We start from the raw sequence: 19,473 nt of genomic DNA, 5'->3' as shown, positions 1-19,473 counted from the left end.
CCTCCATTTTTCTATCATCCATGTGCCTTATTTAAAATTTTCTTAAATGCTCCTAATGTATCCCCTTTGGCCCCTACCTCTACCACCAACCCTGGCAAAGGCATTCCACGCATTCCACATTCACCACACTGAATAATGCCTCTTATCATTTTGTCAAGTCACCTGTCATCCTGCTTCCTTCCAAAGAGGAAAGCCTTAGCGTTCTTAACCTATGCATCATGTATCTTTTACAAAGTCTGCTTAAGAATTCTGCATCATATTCTGCTGATTCTTGGTTAACATCTTGTGGTGAACTACATATACCTGTCTGGACACGCCCCCTGCTGACTGCTCCTGTGGCCCCTCCCACTGACCGTGGCTCCTCCCACAGACCCCGGTATAAAGGTGATTGAGGCCTGAGCCCTGCCCTCAGTCTCCAGGATGTAGTATGGTGGTCAACTACTGCTTGTTCTTTCTTCCAGTCAATAAAAACCGATATCTCACCTTCACATCTCAGAGAGAGTTATTAATGGTGCATCACATCTACTTATTCAAACTCCAATGTTAAGTAGATATTATTATTCCCTGGGTTCCAATGGTATCAGTGTGACAGCTAACTAGAGCAGAAACAACCCTGTGTGAGATTGTTGCTTTACAAATCAAGATACATTGATAGTTTATGCTTGCTGTTTCATTAAGTTGTTAATTATCCCATGACACATTTGCAGTTAGGTTGCAGTTAGGTGCTGTGGAGTTTTAGCTTCGGGAGAAATTGCATTCAGAATTGCTTTTTTTTTTGCTTTATTTCATTTCCACTTTGTCTGCCATCAAAAGTGAAATGTTAGAGCATATTTTTGCAGTTTTATTAATAAATGAAATTGAATTAGTAAATAAAATAAAGTTAATCCAAACGTCTGATTCACATTTAACTGAACAAAAGCAACACGAGTGAATCTGCAGATGCTGGAAATAAATAAAAAACACAAAATGCTGGCTGAACTCAGCAGGCCAGACAGCATCTATGGGAGGAGGTAATAACGACATTTCGGGCCGAAACCCTTCATCAGGAGGGTGAAGGGTTTCGGCCCGAAACGTCGTCACTACCTCCTCCCATAGATGCTGTGTGGCCTGCTGAGTTCTGCCAGCATTTTGCACATTTAACTGAATGTGACTTTACAAAAACTAAACACAACCTTTGTAATGATGCACAATTGTCAGCCCTGTAACAACCTTCCAAATAGTTTTATAATATATCTCTGCTCCTGAAATAAGAGTTAATTTTAAGAGACTTGCTGAAGGCCTGTACAGGGACACAATTAGTGAAAATCCACCCAGTAATTAACATTTTTTTGGCAGAAAGGACTGTTAAACATGGGACCAGCTTTTAGAGGAAAAGCTTTCTGTTCCTTTAGCACTTTGGGTGTTTTATAGATGCTGTCTGATCTACTGAGTTCCACCAACACCTTCTGTGTTGCTCCAGATTCTAGCATCTGCAGAGCCTTGTGTGACTCTAACTTTGGACTGGATGTAATTTCTAAAGACTTTTGTGCTGGATTGGACAATTATAGAAGAGTTGTGCTGTAAGGAACAATGTGCCTCGCAGAAACTTCTCCAGTCAGCAGCACAACCTGCACCAATAACCCGGACTCATCATGGAAGGTCGGGCAGTAGATGTGGAAGGAGATCCACGTGTCCTCCTAAGTTTTTGCTGCATATTCTTTTTCGTTCTGTTAGGTTGAAGCAAATGTATTGCAAACAAATGTATTTTTTTACCGTCTGTGATTTAATCATTGTGAGCGTTACCTTCCACTGAAGCCCCAGGAGCAAACTTGTCCATCTGAATTAAGAAAGTGATAACCTTGTCATCTTCTCTTTCATTTGCTACTTTTTTTTGTAGGTTTAACACTAAGACATTAAATTGTCCATAGCAAGGGAAATGAATTATTTCATCAAGGACTAAAAGTTTGTTCTAACCTTGCAGAACTCTGTATATCCATGGTCATACGAAGCTGGATTTCACTGCTTGGCATGATGCCATAAAGAAAGCAGCAGGTACAGATGGTAATGCACTACGAGACCAGCAGCTCAGCAAAAATGACATTCCCATCATCGTGGACAGCTGTATAGCGTTTGTTACACAGTATGGTAAGCAAGCTTTGTTCTACAGGGTGTCACTGCAAGTCACACAGATTTGCTTCCTTCATGCCAAAAGCAATTTTACCCATGTGTTTTATTGTTTTGAAATATTTTGTTTGACAAATATGGCAAACATATTTCATGTAGCTGTTCCTGCTGAGTTAGCTGTGAATGGTTGATTATAAGAATCCTCTTGGAAATGCAAATACTTCTTCCACAATGCACTACACGGCACCACCCCGCCCAAGGTCCTTCTCTGTTGGCTCAACCATCCTGAAATGTAATCTAAAACCATAGTTTATTTTTCTGTACTGTACAGCATCTTCTCAAGATTCTCTCTGCAGTACCCCAATGAATGGTAGGGAGACCGGTATGATCCTCCCAGCTGTTCTCACAATCCTTTGTAGGGACTTCTGGTTCAATGCTGGATTGCTCCCATACCAGATGGAGATGCAACTTGTCAAGATGCTCTTAATGGTGCTCCTGTAAAACACTGTTAAGATAGGAGGTGGGAGCCTTGATTGCCTCAATCTTAAGCTGCTGCGCCTTCTTGTTCAGGGAGGTGGTAATAAGGGACAAGGTGAGGTCATCCATGTTGTGAACTCCCAGGAACTTGGTGTGCTTAGCTCTCTCTGTGGAGGAGCCATGTATTCACAGAGGGAGATGGTTGGTCTTCACCTTCCTGAAGACTACAATGATTTCCTTTGTCTTCTCCATGTTCTGGCTTAGGCTGTTCTTCGCACACCAATCCACCTGCTGCTCCACTTCCTCTCTATACTCCGTTTCAGCGTCATCTAGATAAAGCCAATCACTGTTGTGTCATCTGCAAACTTGATGACAGTGGTTTGAGCTGGATCCTGTGAGAGTCAAGCATCAGCACTGTGAACAGCAGCGGGCTGAGCACACAGCCTTGCATGGGGAGTGCCAGGGCTCAGTGTAATAGGACAGTGACATTGCTGCCCACATGGATTGACCGTGGCCTTGCTGTTGAGGAGCCCAGTATCTAATTGCAGAGAGAGGTGTTGAGACCCAGCGAAGGACAGTTTCCCCACCAGTTTCTGGGGTATGTTGTCGTTCAGTGCCAAATTGGAAGATTATAAACAGCAGTCTGACATATGAGACCATTTTGCAGGTGGGATAGGACAGAGTGGAAGGCAGAGGTTATTGCGTCATCAGTGGATCGATTTGATAGATGCTGCCTGGGCTGTTGAGTTCCTCTAGTATTTTTGAGCCTGTTGCTTGGAAACGGTACAGTGTAGCTGGGAGAATAGCTTTAATGTGCTCTACGACTGGCCGCTCAAAGCATTTCATAATAGTTTATGTTAATACCACTGGACAGTAGTCATTTAGGCAGGTTACTGTTGCCTCCCTTGGCATTGGAATGATGGTTGCCCTCCTTGAAAACTGAGGGAACAATGGATTGTTCCAGAGAGATGTTGAATATATCCGTCAACTGGGCTGTGCAGTCTTTTAGAATCTGACCTGGTATATTATCAGGCCCTACAGCTTTGCGTGGATTTATCTGGCCAGGATCTTCCTTACCTCAACTTCAGCCAGACGGAGTGTCTACTTCCCTGTGGGGAGGGGTGCCTTCCTTGCCAGCATTTTGTTCTGCTCATCAAATCAGGTGTAGAAGACATTCACCCTCTCAGGGAATGCTGTCTATAATCCTCTGAGTTCTCTACCACGTGCGCCTTGTGTCTCTGGTAGTGTAAATTCTCTAAGAATGCTCCCATTTTGCCTTCCTGATGGAGCGTGAAAGCACAGTTCGTGCTTCCCTGAGAGCTGTGGCATCCCCCAGTCTAAAGGCAGCATCACAATCCTCAGCCTGGCACGGACCTCTGCAGGAAGCCATGACTTCTGATTTGCCCTCACCTGGATATGCTTCATGATGTTAACATCTTCAGTGCACTTCTCTACGTAGCTGGTCACGGAATCCACATATTCCTCAATGTTAACATGGCTGCCGTAGGTAACGTTCTCCAGTTCGTGTTATCAAAGCGGTCCTGCAGTGCAGAGGTTGCACGCCTAGGCCAGGTTTTCCCATCCTCAGAACTGGTTTGACCTGTTTGATCACTGCTCTGTGTGCTGCAATTGACATCACAGATGTAATGTGCTGTAAGGTTTCACTGCTAATATAATGGCCTCTCATTGATGTTTCATTGCTAAGGTAATTGTTTCTCTGTAGCAGCAATGTTTGGGTTGTGACTAGAGATAACGGGGGCTTTGAAACGTGTGCTATCCAATGAGAGGGATGCTGGTCTTTCTTGTGGGTCTGGGAGCAGGGACCTTGGGGTCTTTTGTCGGCAAGAGTTGAAGAGAGAAGACGTGAGTGGAGAGAGTTGGTAGACCGCCAGACGGAGTGGACTAGGAGCGAGGGTCCGAAGGTCAGCAGTGCTCAAAGGAGGTCGATGGGAAATGACTGGCTGAATTTGTGAGCTCCAACATGCACATTTGACTGTTTAATTAAAATGTGCCCTTTTTCTTTTTTACTTTCTTTACTAACCCTATAGTCAGATGAAGATTTATAAAGTTCAGTGGTTTAATTGCATATGGTGTACTGTCTGAAATTTTGTGAGTCAGGTTTGCAACTGGCCAACACATCTCACAGCATCCCCCCCAACTGAGATTTCTCAATTTGGCTTGCTGTCTTCCCCTAGACAAACGTGCTGGCCGAACCTGGGCATTACACAGATAAGTGATTTATGGGCACCTAGCATGTCAGTATAAACCAGGTCTAGTCACCTGATAGCAAAATCAACATGCTAGTGGAATATAGCCAAGATTGTGATTAGGTTTGCGTGGTTAAAAGCTCATGTGACAATGAAAATACCATTGTCATGTTTGGTTTAAATGTCACTGACGGCGCAGTAGAGCTAATTTAGTACCTCACTGGCATTAGCAGAGGGGGATATATACAGCTACGAACACAATTGTAGTGAAATCTCTCGGTACGTAAATCGGTCATTAGTTCACAAAATGAAACTCAATCATTGGCAAACAATGGGACTCCACTGCTAGAGCATCCAAACACCAGGTCTTATTTCTGTAAATGCAAATACTACCACCGCAGGTCCTGTCTGAGATCACTGGATTCCCTCAGCCCGAAATGAGCTGTAAACCTCCAGCTGGATTGCCGTGTCTGGGATAGATTGATAAAGCCGTGAATGTGGGAGATACTACAAATGCTGAACTTCCAGAGTAACACACACACAGAGTGCTGGAGGAACTCAGCAGATCAGGCAGTGCCTGTGGAAAGCAATAAAGAGCCAACGTTTCAGGCCGAGACCCTTCATTCAGATTTGCCTCGTTCCCCGAGAGGAAGTCCAGCACTGCATCCTCCTGTATAGGGCCCTCTATATATCGACTCAGGGAAGTTCCGTGAGCACATTTCGGAAATTCCACGACATCCGGGCCCAATTGGTGCTTGTGATTATCAAATCTAATAAAACCGTGTATTCTTACAACGCTGAGCAATTACTTTGCACACCTCCTCCACAAGTTCCTCGAGCCTGTTGGTGGGGATCTATAATCCAGCCCATTAGAGTGTCCACATTCTACCCATATGACCTCACTGGATGATTCCTAAAGAATGTCAACTCTAAGTACTGCTATTATCAAAATACTCTTTATACATTCCCACCAACACTCCCGAATTCCACTTTTACCTTATGTATTAGGGACAATTTACAGTGGTCAGTTAACTTGCCAACGTGGAAATGATTGGAATGTAGAGAAAACCAGAACACCCAGAGGGAAACCACACCATGATGGGGTGACCGTGCGAACAGCACAGCAGCAGCATTCGATGGTTAGGATTACATCTTGGTCACTGGAGCTTTGAGGCAGCAACTTCTTCAGCTGCATCACTGAATTTTTCACTTTTAGCATCTCTCCTCCTGTTAGTCTAAAATGATGGCTGTGGGAGAAGTAGGGCAATTATCAACTTGCTGTTTTAGATGAAGCCCTCCATCAGAACAATTTGCAATCAAGCTGGTCTACGCACCAGGTTTATTTCCTTTTGTGCTCCTTCAGACAAATTTCTCTGAACGGATAATTTTCCATCTCCTCATCCTCTCACACTTCCCCTGTGATGACCTTTATTACTGTCTTGATGCATCAATAACAATCTAAAATAAAAGCAGAAAATACTGGAGATAGTCATCATGTCAGCTGGCAACTTCTGTTATTATTTCCATATCCAGCATCTTCCAACATTTACTTTAGCCTCCTAATTAATGACCGTATGGGTTCCACTGTAATATTTTCAAGGTTATTCTATTTCCTTGATGCTTGCATGTTTTCCCTGTTCCCTTCTGTAGCTTTCAGACCTGTGCTCCCTGCATTGTCTACTCAATCCGATGAAGGCTCCACACCCGCAGTTCTGCCTTGTCTTTTCTGTCCGTGGGCGCTTCTTGAACTGCTGCTACTGTATTTTCTGTTTCAGTTTGACAGATGAGTGCTGAGATGAAGAAAAACAAAGGCAAATGCCTGTATCAAGTGCACTCTGCTCATGCAATGAATATACAAGTGACAGAGTAGAGTTTAAAGTAGTAGGGGCATGCTCCAGTGCACCATCGTGACATTTCCATTTCCCACAGAGTCTGTTTGTGCACCCTTCCTGAGTGTGATTGACAAATTAGAGCTGAATTATAGGCAACATTTTCTGTGCTGTGGACACAGCCTCTGAGAATTGCTTCAAGAATGCCCAGACTCAGTGCAATTGGGATGCTTAACTCTGAGAGTAGCAGCAAGTTTTAAACTTGGACGTTATTTATGTTGCGGAAGTGACTCAGCTTCTACTGAAAATAGTGTTCAAATTTAACATTGAGTCAAATACAATAGAGTGGCTCCTGGCCAGCCTGTACATTTGATAAGAGAAAAACAGGATCCTTCTTTTACCACTGAAAGCCTTTAGTTACCAGTTCTTAGAGGGCCACACAACAATGTAGGCTCTTGGACAAACTGAGTCTGCAGTGACCATCAAACGCCCATAAACACAAGAAGTTCTGCAGATGCTGGAAATCCAAAGCGATACACAAAAACCTACTGGAGAAATTCAGCAGGTCAGGCAGCATCCATGGAAATGAACGAACAGTCAATGTTTTGGGCTGGGACCATTTCTTCAGGACTGGACAGGAAGGGGGAGGTCACCAGAATGAAAAGGTGAGGGGAAAGGAAGAAGGATAGCTCAGAAGTGATAGGTGGGTGGGAAAGCGAAAAGGCTGGAATGAAAGAATCTGATAGGAGAGGGGAGAGGACCATAGGAGAGGAGGGGCACTGGGAGAAGTGATAGGCAGGTAGAGAAGAGGTAAGAAGTCAAAATGGGCAATAAAAGAAGAGAAGGGAAGGGAATTTTTTCTTTACCGGAAGTAGAAATCAATCAGGTTGGAGGCTATCTGGATGGTTATATAAGGTGTTGCTCCTCCACCCTGAAGATGGCCTCATGGCATAAGAGGAGGCCATGGACCGACATATCAGAACAGAAATTGGATCATAGTCCCCATTCCTGTTCTGATATGTCCCCATATTCCCATCAAAATTCTGCAGTTTATATCATTCACCCAAGTGCAAGGAACGATTTACTCATCAATTCTCATCACTTTGGCACTTCATCTGATATCTGATAACTTGCAACACCACCTCAGTGCTACGCTGGAGCAGCCTGGATTGTTGTGCTAAGACTTTAGAATCTGGAACATCCTGCTTTGGAGGGAGGAGCACCTTGGCATAGGATGTTGGAGGATAGGAAACCATGTCAGATAATCCTTGCTGCAGTAGAAATATACAGTCTACAGTACTGTAACAGTTGGATACTAAGTTAATTGCCAAGGCTGCTTTCTTGTGGATGGTGTTAAGTTGCTGTAGGAAAACTGTTAACAGAACAAAATCTGTAAAATGGGTCAGAATTCGAACCCAAGAACATTCTGTTCTGTGAGCTCAATGACTCATTGCCTTAACAATTTAATATAATAGAATAGCCCATGTGTAAAATGTGTGCTATAAAAGGAAGCACAATTAAATGTCTCAGTTTATTTGTAAAAGATTTAAAAAGGATAGAAAATTAGCATGGAAACATATCTAGTATTAAGCAAACATGAGGAAATCTGCAGATGCTGGAAATTCAAGCAACACACACAAAATGCTGGTGGAACGCAGCAGGCCAGGTAGCATCTATAGGGAGAAGCACTGTCAACGTTTTGGGCCGAGACCCTTCATCAGGACTAACTGAAAGGAAAGATAGTAAGAGATTTGAAAGTAGGAGGGGGAGGGGGAAATGTAAAATGATAGGAGGAAGACCGGAGGGGGTTGGGTGAAGCTGAGAGCCGGAAAGGTGATTGGCAAAAGGGATACAGAGCTGGAGAAGGGAAAGGACCATGGGACAGGAGGCCAAGGGAGAAAGAAAGGGGGAGGGGAGCAATTCTGTTAATACCCCTCCTCCCCTTCTTATCCCATCCCTAATATATTTAGTTATTTCCCCCCTCCTTTTTTTCTCTCTCTGCCCATCACTCTGCCTGTTCTCCATCTCCCTCTGGTGCTCCCCCCTCCCCCTTTCTTTCTCCCTAGGCCTCCCATCCCATGATCCTTTCCTTTCTCCAGCTCTGTATCTGTTTTGCCATTCACCTTTCCAGCTCTCAGCTTCACCCAACCCCCTCCGGTCTTCTCCTATCATTTTGCATTTCCCCCTCCCCCTCCTACTTTCAAATCTCTTACTATCTTTCCTTTCAGTTAGTCCTGATGAAGGGTCTCAGCCCAAAACGTCGACAGTGCTTCTCCCTATAGATGCTGCCTGGCCTGCTGCGTTCCACCAGCATTTTGTGTGTATCCAGTATTAAATTCAGTTTGTGAGCTAACACTCCAGCACCCTGTTTCCCTGAAGAGTAGATTACTGTAGTCTACATCAAGTAAACTGCTCAGCAGCCAGTTATGAAGACAAAGAAAAATCCCACTGAAGGATTTCGGCCCGCAATGTTGACTATCCTCTTTTCCATAAATGCTGCCTGGCCTGCTGAGTTCCTCCAGCATTTTGTGTGTGTCGCTTGGATTTCCAGCATCTGCAGATTTCCTATTGTTTGAAAAGTCAAATGACCAGGTTGTGACCAACATGATTCTTTTCACCTCTAGTATCGATCCATTCTATGCCACAACTAAACTTTGTGTATTTTTATGTATGAATAGAACTAGAAGCGTGGCCTAGTGGGCAAGGCATCACACTAGTAACCTGAAGGTCACTGGTTCGAGCCTCAGCTGAGGCAGCGTGTTTGTGTCCTTGAGCAAGGCGCTTAACAACACATCGCTCTGCGACGACACCTGTGCCAAGTTCCTAGTCCCCTTCTCTTGGACAACATCGGTGGTGTGGAGAGGGGAAGGCCTGCAGCTTGGGCAACTGCTGGTCTCGCTGGGCCCTGGAAACTCCAGGCGCAGATCCATGGTCTCTCAGACCGACGGATACCACCACCAGAACTAGAAGATGCAGGTTTTTATCTAAGGATGATAAGGTGGTTATCGATTGGATAGTGCACAAACCAGACGACAATATTCTGATGCGTCATTTTAGAGAGTTTATAGATTTGCAGTTTATTAGAATAAGCTCAACATTTCAATAATGTCAGATGGTAGCTTACCTTATTTTCTTCTCAAGGAGGGCCAGTGTTGTAAGCATCTAGCACCTCCTTAAGGCAGATCAAGCTTGTGTGACCTTTTGCCAACTCCGCTGAAAACCATCAACTTTCCACCATCCTTACCATAAATACAAGACCAAGAATGCATAGAATGAGAATCAGGTTTATTATCACCGGCATGTGACGTGAAATTTATTAACTTAGCAGCAGCAGTTCAATGCAATACATAATATAAAAGAGAGAAAAATAAATAAATAAAATGGAATAAAAATAATAATAATAAATAAATAATTCAATTACAGTATACATATATTGAATAGGTTAAAAAAAGGTGCAAAAAACATAAATACTGTGTATTAAAAAAAGTGAGATAGTGTCCAAGGGTTCAATGTTCATTTAAGAATCAGATGGCAGAGGGGAAGAAGCTGTTTCTGAATCACTGAGTTTGTGCCTTCAGGCTTCTGTACCTCCTACTTGATGGTAACAGTGAGAAAAGGGCATGTCCTGGGTGCTAGAAATCCTTAATATTGGACGCTGCCTTTTTGAGACAACACTCCCTAAGGATGTCCTAAAAACTTTGTAAGCTAGTACCTAAGATGGAGCTGACTAGATTTACAACCCTCTGCAGCTCCTTTCAGTCCTGCGTAGTAGCCACCCCTCCCCCCATTCCAGACAGTGATGCAGCTTGTCAGAATATTCTCCACTGTAGAAGAAGTTTTTGAGTGTTTTTGTTGACATGCCAAATCTCCTCAAACTCCTAATGAAGTATAACCACCGTCTTGCCTTCTTTATAAGTACATCAATATGTTAGGACCAGGTTAGATCCTCAGAGATTTTGACCCCCAGGAATTGGAAACTGCTCACTCTCTCCACTTCTGATCCCTCTATGAGGATTGGTATGTGTTCCTTCATCTTACCCTTCCTGCAGTCCACAATTAGCTCTTTCGTCTTGCTGATGTTGAGTGCCAGGTTGTTGCTGCAACACCACTCAACTAGTTGGCATTTCTCACTCCTGTACGCCCTCTCGTCACCATCTGAGATTCTACCAACAATGGTTGTATTGTCAGCAAATTTATAGATGGTATTTGAGCTTTGCCTAGCCACACAGTCATGTGTATACAGAGAGTAGAGCAGTGGGCTAAGCACACACCCCTGAGGTGCACCAGTGTTGATCGTCAGCAAGGAGGATATGTTACCACCAATCTGCACAGATTCAGGTCTTCCGGTTAGGAAGTGGGGGATCCAATTGCAGAGATGGGTAGAGGATTCATAGGATTCCTATGAATGTGATGAAAATAAAAAGAAAAACAGACATTAGTTCCTCTTTATATAACTCATAATGTAACAGTGTACCCACTGAATAGTATGAGAATGAAACTGATAATGGCACATAATTAGTACTGACACCTAAAAGCTCAGTACAAGGGTTTTAAAGGAGAGTTGTAGAATGATGAAAGGGCGGTGGAAAAATTTGGGGAAGGAATTCCAGTGCTTAGACCTTTTTGCTTCTGAGTACACAGAACCAGTGACAGAATGGCTAAGTTCAGGGATGAGTGGTCAACCAAAGTTGGAGGAGCTCTAGTATTTCTGAGGTTTAAAAATGTTGAGGCGATTACAGAGGAGTGAGATCAAACAGCAGTTTGAAAAGAGTGATGACATCTGTAAAATCCAAGGCAGAATCAATGCAGCTGCAGAGGGGCTGATGGGTAGGCTGGTCCTGATTTGAGTTCAGATACAGGCATTATATTTCAAGTTACTTTAGAATTGAAGGCTACCTTGCCAGGTATGCACTGAAATGATCAGATCTAGAGACAACAAGGGTGCAATGGTAAGGCTGTGTAATGTGTAGCCACTGATCTGCCTGAGAGTAGTTCAGGCAACAGCATTGCAGTGTGAGCATATGACTGGTGCCTGCAAATACTGCTGGGCACTGACTTGAGTGATGCACATGAAGAATAGAATCCCGCATAGTCAAGGTACGTCCATGGGTTGAATTGTGCCCGTCTCTGCAACACACAAAGACAATGAACACTTTGCCTCAGGGAAGTTCCCCAATCTTTACAAAGCTGCACATTAGTTCTGTTTCTGTACTCTCAATAAAATTATTTTTAGTTTGGCCCTGTGGAACAACGAGCATGCAAGATCTTGTTCAACCAACATGGTATAAGTAATTGGAGTTAATTGCAGATCTCTCCAGCTGAAACTCATAGGGAATTCCATATTTAGAAGTTGATGGTCACACTGATTATAAAAGCCACTAAGAAAGTGCTTCTTGCATGACCATGAATTTTGTCGTATCCTTACTGCAAGTATACGTGTACTTCAAATGCTGTTTTGGAGACAAAATAACAGCCACAATGCACAAAGAATGGATTTGATACAATTGCATTTTATAACCCTCAAACTCGGAGGACCTACATACTACGCAAATTTATTTCTCCTGTGAAGTTGTTGAGCCTTGTAATGTTTACACTGTCAGTGACGATAAGAAGGAATCACTTGTTTCGGTGAACAAAGATGTTGTTTTCTAATAGATAGAATGCTTTTCATTTAGCCATTTCATTGCTGGTGACCACTTTGTATTGTTCATTCAGAAGATGCAGTAACTTCTATTACTTGGTATTGCTTGTGGTAGTTGGCATTTTTATGTCAGCAGTAAAAATGTACGTGTATCTTATGGAAAGTTGGGAGCTGATGCAATTCTGCTGGAACTTCCACTGAACCTAGACAGGAATTGTGAAACCATTCATTTTAATGATAAGGAATGGCTGCAAGGAATGATGTAAGTATCAGGTAATATTCATTTTCTACCACATTTGCTTTAGTTATTTCTGGTGTTTCTTTTTACTATTTGTTTAATTCAACTTATTGTTTTTGAGTTCTTTTGGACTGTTCAAAGATTTTGATAATCTTGACTGCTGACAACGCCTGGCTTGTGTCCTGGCTTGGCCAAAGCATTCACAAGTGAATCTTGTCTTCTTCACCATCTCCATCTCTCTGCATAAGGCCCCACCCAACAAAATGTAGTGTTAGGGCCCTCAGGGCCTCAGAATAATGAAAATCTGGCATTTTGAATAAGGACAGCATTGACAATGTTGAGGTATCTGAGTAGTCAAGGCATCAAAGGTTATGGTGAGAAGGCGGGGGAATGGGACTAAAGGGGAGATTGGATCACCTCATGATGAAATGGTGGAGTAGACTCGATGGACCGAATGGCTGACTTCTGCTCCTTTGTCTTATTGTCTTATGGACAGCTGGTCCAGAAAACTTTATAGTTGGTAGGCAACTCAATGCTGGCAGAATATTCTAGCTCATTACTTTTCAGTTTATTAATAGCCCTGTGATGCAAACCTGTATCAGCACAAATAAATACATTGTTTATTTTATTTTGTGGAATGAAGCCTTTTCTTTCCAGCTAAGTAACTGATACACTTTGTGTTCAATATTTAATTTCAATCATCAGGTCTTGGCTCGGAAGGAATTTACCAAAAGAATGGCACACCATCACGAGTTAACCAGCTGTTGGATCAATTCAGAAAAGATGCCAGAAATGTGAAGTTGAGATTTGGGGAACATCAACTGGGTGACGTAGCAGATGTGATGAAGAGATTCCTGTTCGAAATAGATGATGCTCTCCTCACCAAGGAATTATATCCATATTGGTTGTCAGCATTAGGTAATATAAATGTTTCTATAGACTCTGAGTTTTATCAAATTATCAAGGTATAATCAAATTAAAAGTGTAATTTTCCATCTAATTTTCAAAAAGGCCTTAAGAAGGTTTGTTTATCTTTCAAGCACAGAGAAATGAGCTGCTGGACTTATTCAGTGGGTCAGGCAGCATCTGAGGAGGGAATTGCAGCTGAAGGGCCTTATCCTGAAATGTCACTTGAACATATCCTTCTATAGAATATGCCTGACCTGCTGACTTCCTCTAGCAGTTCTGATTTTTCACTTCAGATTTTAGCATCCACTATCACTTGGGTTTTAGGTTATATATTCTACCATAAACACAAGAGATATTTTTTTAAATGCTGTAGGGTCTCAGTGCAAAACATTGGCTCTCTATTCCTCTCATAAATACTGCCTGACCTGCTGAGTTCCTCCAGTATTTTGTATGTGTACTCTATATACTGCACCAGAACAGTGGTGGACCAGATCTGTACATTTCCATACTAATGTTATTATTCAGTAATTTTCATTTGCTGCATCGTCATTGGTCATCTCCTTGAAGACATTCAAAATTTCTGCAACTTTAACAGATGTATTTGACTCCAATGTGTTTCAGTAAAATTCTCCTTCCATGCAAATCTCTCAACTCACTTGCCATTCACTGTCAGCCTTCAGGCATGTGTTTTGATCATGCCAACACACACTGGTAACCAACCCAAAATATTGAACTGTTTGTGCAAGATTGTCAGCTGCGGAGTATCAGGACCAGGCAGAGAAAATACCTACTGCACCCTGCATCACCTCCAGCATTCAGTGGTCCACCAGAAACATTTTGTGTTCTATATGTAACTCCCTGGGTCGCCTCAGGCTCGCTCAGCTCGTTCTCGTCTAGGGGGAGCAGCCTTCGGCCCCGCCAAACTGGGTAATCAGCTGGTGTGGATGCTGTGTGATGTCCCCGCCTCACCCAAAAACAGACAGTACACCATATGCGATTAAATTAAACCTTTCAATTTATAAAGGTTACTATAACTAAGTGATTAATAATGATACAGTATATATGAAGAAAAAAATTTAAAAAAGGCGCCAAACTTATCAAAGTCCAAACCACTTCATGCACAACCGTTGGAGCTCAATTACTGAAGTCTTCTGGCCACCATTTGATCCCCTCCGAACTCCTTGACTCGCAGCTCAGGACCCTCCGAAGTGGTCAACCAAGCACATCTAGCTTCATCCCCTCTCCTCGGAGTACCTCCTGGCCTCAGACCTCCGCTTGGGGTCCGTTCCTCACCCAGCTTACAGCATTGTGTCCTCTCTCTCACCCCCTCACACCGATCTCCCCAAAAGCCCGCCAACAATAGCTTACAGACTCAGAAGAAAGAACAACATTAATCCCAATTGGTTTACAAAGGAATACAATTCTCGTTATCAGTAAATTTTAACCCAAACAAGCTTCCAGCACTCTCTCGCAACAAAGAAGCATTTCTGCTTTTAACAAAACAAAGAAGCCATTTTGATTACATACACAGTAACAAAGAAAAAAGAAGAAACCCCCTTTACATATAGTATCAAAGTTTAAAGTCAAACTCTTTTATATATATTATAGTATATTATCAAACTCTTATAGTATATTATCTGATATACTGTTACTATATGACTGAAACACACAATACATCACATCATAAAAATCTTTTAATTCACTTGCTAATTTAACTATATCCATGTAAACCCTTTCTCAGGTATTTAGATGATGCCTTATTTGTGTTTTGTCATGGTGCTAAACTCTATGTATATCCGAGGAGAGGTTAAGTAGTCATTATCAGGAAAATGGCAAATAAAATTGATGTTTGCAGAGGAGGATCTTAAAACAAAAACATAGTTGTTTGTTGAACATTATGAAAGAATGTATTCTGGAGGAAACTGTGGATTTGGAAGTGAGCCAATATTTAAAACAAAAAAAAATAGATTGTAACTGCCAGAAAGCTGGCTGCAACCCATTGTTTCCCTTGTTTAACTTTAATGTGTGACAAACTCTTCCCTTGAAGTACATTGCCTAGTCAAATGGTAATTATTTAATTGGAAGCATATCTTAGAGTACTTCTAAATTTGTCAGTGGATCCATCAGTTGTCGCAAGCTTACTAGAAAGCTTATCAGTAAATTAGAATGAGAGCAGAGGGGAGGCTGATGGAAAACTTGTAATAAAAACTCATTTTTAAAAATACTTTTGTTGAGTGTATAACTCCACTTATTTTTCCTAGAGATCATTTTGTCATTTAATTTAACAGAGTGGCACAGTGGTCCTGCTTTTAACATCTTTGGTCACATCAGGAACTCATTAAATCTGAGCAGGTTTCTTATTCCTAACTGAACCAACTCCTCACTGAATTCAATGGTGCATGAAACAATGAATTATTAAACGGATCAGGCAGTGAGGAATCATGAGCGACACTTAAAGTGCTGGAGGAACTCAGCAGGTCAGGCAGCATCCATGGAGGGGAATACATAGTTGATGTTTCAGGTCATGATTCACCTTCATCCTCATCTCCTTTTGTGAAAATTCATCCCTTATAACTTTATCGTTCTATTAGCTATCTGAAAATCAGCTTTGAAATAATATTTTGTGGTCTTCATCACACCCTTTTCACACCACTGCAACATACCCAGAACTATGAGCTGAATGAATTCAAATGGCGGTTTGGGACCTGCTTTCCCATGCAATTTCCACACCGACTGCTCCCAGCATACCCTCAGTGGCCACTTTATTAGGTAGTTCTCATTATAGTAAACATCTAATAAGCCAATCATGTGTGCGCAACTCAATGCTTTAACACATGCAAACGTGGTCAGGAGGTTCATTTGTTGTTCAGACCCAACGTCAGAATGGGGAAGGAAACCTATCCGATTGTCTTTGACTGTGGGGTGGTTTGAGTATGAAACTGCTGATACTGTATACCAGGATATTCTGGCACAACTAGATTTACAGAGAAGGGTGCGAGAAACAAAAAAAAACATCCAGGGAGGGGCAGAAATGCATTTTAATGAGAGAGCCAGAGGAGAAAACCAGGCTAGTGCAAGCTGACTGGCAGGTGGCAGAAACTCAGACAGCTGTGCATTACAGCAGTGGTGTGCAGAAGAGTATGTCTGAATGCACAGCGCGTTGAACGTTAAAGTGGTTGGCCTACAGCAGCAGAAGTCCATGAACCTACACTCAGTGGCCACTTTATTATGTACAGGAGATATCTAATAAAGTGGCCACTGAATGTACTGTATATGCAAGTTAACTATTTTTGTCTTGGCCTACTTAATATAAAAGCAGTGTAGCAGATTCTGCAGGTGTTGCTATTAAGGCAACATGTTAAAAGATCTTAAGTTCATTTGGGTTACTCTGTATTATTCTTCTCTTTGACATTCTAATAATCCAGCTGCTAGTAGGAATTTTCCTTTGGGAAGCTGATGGTGAATGTATTGGAGAGTATTCATTCTCATTGAAGTCATGAATTAGTTTCTATTAATGGGCTTCGCCAGAAGACTGCATTATTTCTCCTACACTCTCATATCAGAGGACCAGTTCTGTGACTTACCTGGTTGTGTGCTCCAGTAACTGCAAATAGCAACAGATATGATTCTAATGTAACATAAATGTTTTGGAAGGGTCCTTCTATTGTTCTTACTGTTGAATATTTAATATTCAGTAACATTTGAGTAATATTGTAACTATATTGTTTGAGCATTCTTTGTTGTTTACATAATTCATTACGGGTTATATGTAGAAATACATGAATGGCATACGCCATTATGCCACCATGTCATATGCTTGTGCCTCACTTAAAATAAAAATGAAACTAAGGCACTCATTCCTGATTCCAAGTTTCATTTCAGTTAACTTTGTTTTGGAGTTACAAAACAAAACACTTAATGGCTTTCAATGTTCTATTGTAGGTACATCATTAATTTTAATCAGCCACTGAAACTTCTTGAATTTTTCACCTTACAACAGAATGATGCCTCACCCTTCTGTATCATCTCAGAATTTATTGGCAAAATCTTGCTGACGTGAGTCTCTTTCACGCAACATGCCCTATCATCGTCCACCTAAAAAGGTTTAGATCCTGGGTCGAAATATCTTACACCAGCTACAAGATCTGAGTAATGTTAAGTTTTCTACTTGTCCACTAAGGAAGACCTACCACCAAAGAACTACTGACAGAAGCTATGGAAACTTAGCAACTTTGTCAGCTGTCAATGCTTATTACTCTTCTGTGTATTTCTGAGAAGCATTAAACAAAGTTCATTGGGAATGGGATCCAAGAGACAGCATGAATACCCAGGCTTCTCAGTGTGATTGAGCTCTTCTATTGGACTACTTAATGGCCAGTGTTGCTATGTAAATTCATGTAGTCTCTTTTTGACCAAACATGCCCCGAAGTCTCTGACTTCCATTACAATTAGTAAATGCTGGCAATTCTCTTCAGAACAGTCTACACTTGCCAGTAAAACCAGCCACCCTAAGTTATTGAATATTGATGGGTCTTGCAAGAATAGCATACGTTGTCCATCGCTTATTGTCCTTCAATTGGTATCTGTGAGCCACCACTGCCAGGATTTAGGCCCAGTGGCATTAAGGGAACAGTGATAACATTTGAAGCTAGGATAATGCGTAATTTGTCAGGGAAATTGCATGTGGTGGTGCCTCCATGTTGTTTCTCCCCTTGTCCTCCAACTTGTTAGAAGACAAGGTTGTCAAGCCCTGGCGAATTGCTGCTTTTCATCTTGTACAGTGGTAGTTTTGTACCTTGTCACTTATGCTGGTGACAAGGTTTAAGGTGGTGAATGGTGTTCTGCCTTACACTAGTGCATTGTCCTAAATATTATTGACCTTTTTCTGATGGAAGCTGAAGCACTATTCATCCATGCTTGTGGATGTCTGCCTTGTAGGTGGTACAGAAACTTTGGAGAGACAGGTTAATTATTTTTCTGCTGTATATAATTAACCTGCTTCTTCCCTGTTCTACAAGAATAGTATTTATATTTCAGCTTTAGTTCTGATCAGGGACGTTCCAACACCCCTACCCCTAGCCTATCCAGATGTTGGGACTCATTAGTGACAAACCTGTCAAAGATCAAAGAGAGATTAGATTCTTGTCTGAGATTATCATTTCCTTGTATTTGTGTGGGGTAAACTTTGTCACTCATTAACAGTCCAAATTTGTGTTGGGCAAGAGATTCATTTCAGTATCTGACAAGATGAGTACCGTGCAGTCACTCTCAACAGCCCCACATTTAACGTTATGATGGAGCGGTCATTGATGAAACAGATGAAGTTAAATATGCCTTGAGTTGTTTCAAGGAATCCCTGCTGCTATATCATATTAGGATGCAATGGTAGCGTAGCGGTTACCATAACACTAGCACAGCTCGGGGTTCGGGGTTCAATTCATACACTGTAAAAAAAAAAAAATGCTTTTACATTCTTCCCATTTGCACATAGGTTCTTCCAAATGCTCTGGATGCACCAATTAGTAGATTAATAGGTCAATGCAAATTTTCCTGTGATTGGGGTAGGATTAAATGGTGGGTTGCTGGGTGGTGCAACTCATTGGGTGTGAAGGACCTGTTCCCTGATGTAAATAATTAATGGCACCAAAATCCACAGCCCATTTTTCTTTAAACAATATTATTATTTCATCCGCTGCAACACTTTTTCCTCTTATCCCCAGTGGCTTCAGTTCGCTTAAAGTTGTTTGGTAACTCTCTTTGTAGAATGGCAAACAGAAGTAATTCTCATGTCAATAATTTTTTCAAAATTTGAGGTGAGGCTTGGAGCCTAGTGGTCCAGGCAGGACTCAAATGAACATTGTTGAACATCTTATTGCTAAATAAGTACTGTAGTATAGCACTGTCAAAAGTGCCTTTGATCAGAGTGGTGATGTAACTGTGATTGGCAGGATGTTTCCTGCTTCATGTAGATAGAAAAACCCTGGGCAATTTTCCATATTGTCAGGTAGATGTCAGTGTTGTAACTGTACTGAAGCTTGGCTCGAGGCACATCTAGTTCTGGAGCACAAG

At 41.9% G+C, this 19,473-nt stretch overlaps 1 protein-coding gene across 5 annotated transcripts in view; it reads left to right on the top strand.

Moving 5' to 3' along the window:
* arap2 (ArfGAP with RhoGAP domain, ankyrin repeat and PH domain 2) overlaps positions 1-19,473 on the top strand; it is a 416,402-nt gene that overhangs the window by 294,862 nt on the left and 102,067 nt on the right. For all 5 annotated transcript variants that reach the window (XM_059989011.1, XM_059989013.1, XM_059989014.1 and 2 more), the window contains 2 exons: positions 1,961-2,124; positions 13,201-13,413. In XM_059989011.1, the coding sequence (XP_059844994.1) occupies positions 1,961-2,124; positions 13,201-13,413 (377 nt within the window). The remainder of the gene's footprint in view (positions 1-1,960; positions 2,125-13,200; positions 13,414-19,473) is intronic.

Source organism: Hypanus sabinus, chromosome 14 (assembly GCF_030144855.1).
Source record: "Hypanus sabinus isolate sHypSab1 chromosome 14, sHypSab1.hap1, whole genome shotgun sequence".
NCBI lineage: Eukaryota > Metazoa > Chordata > Chondrichthyes > Myliobatiformes > Dasyatidae > Hypanus > Hypanus sabinus.
This window is presented reverse-complemented; position numbering and strand designations above follow the sequence as displayed.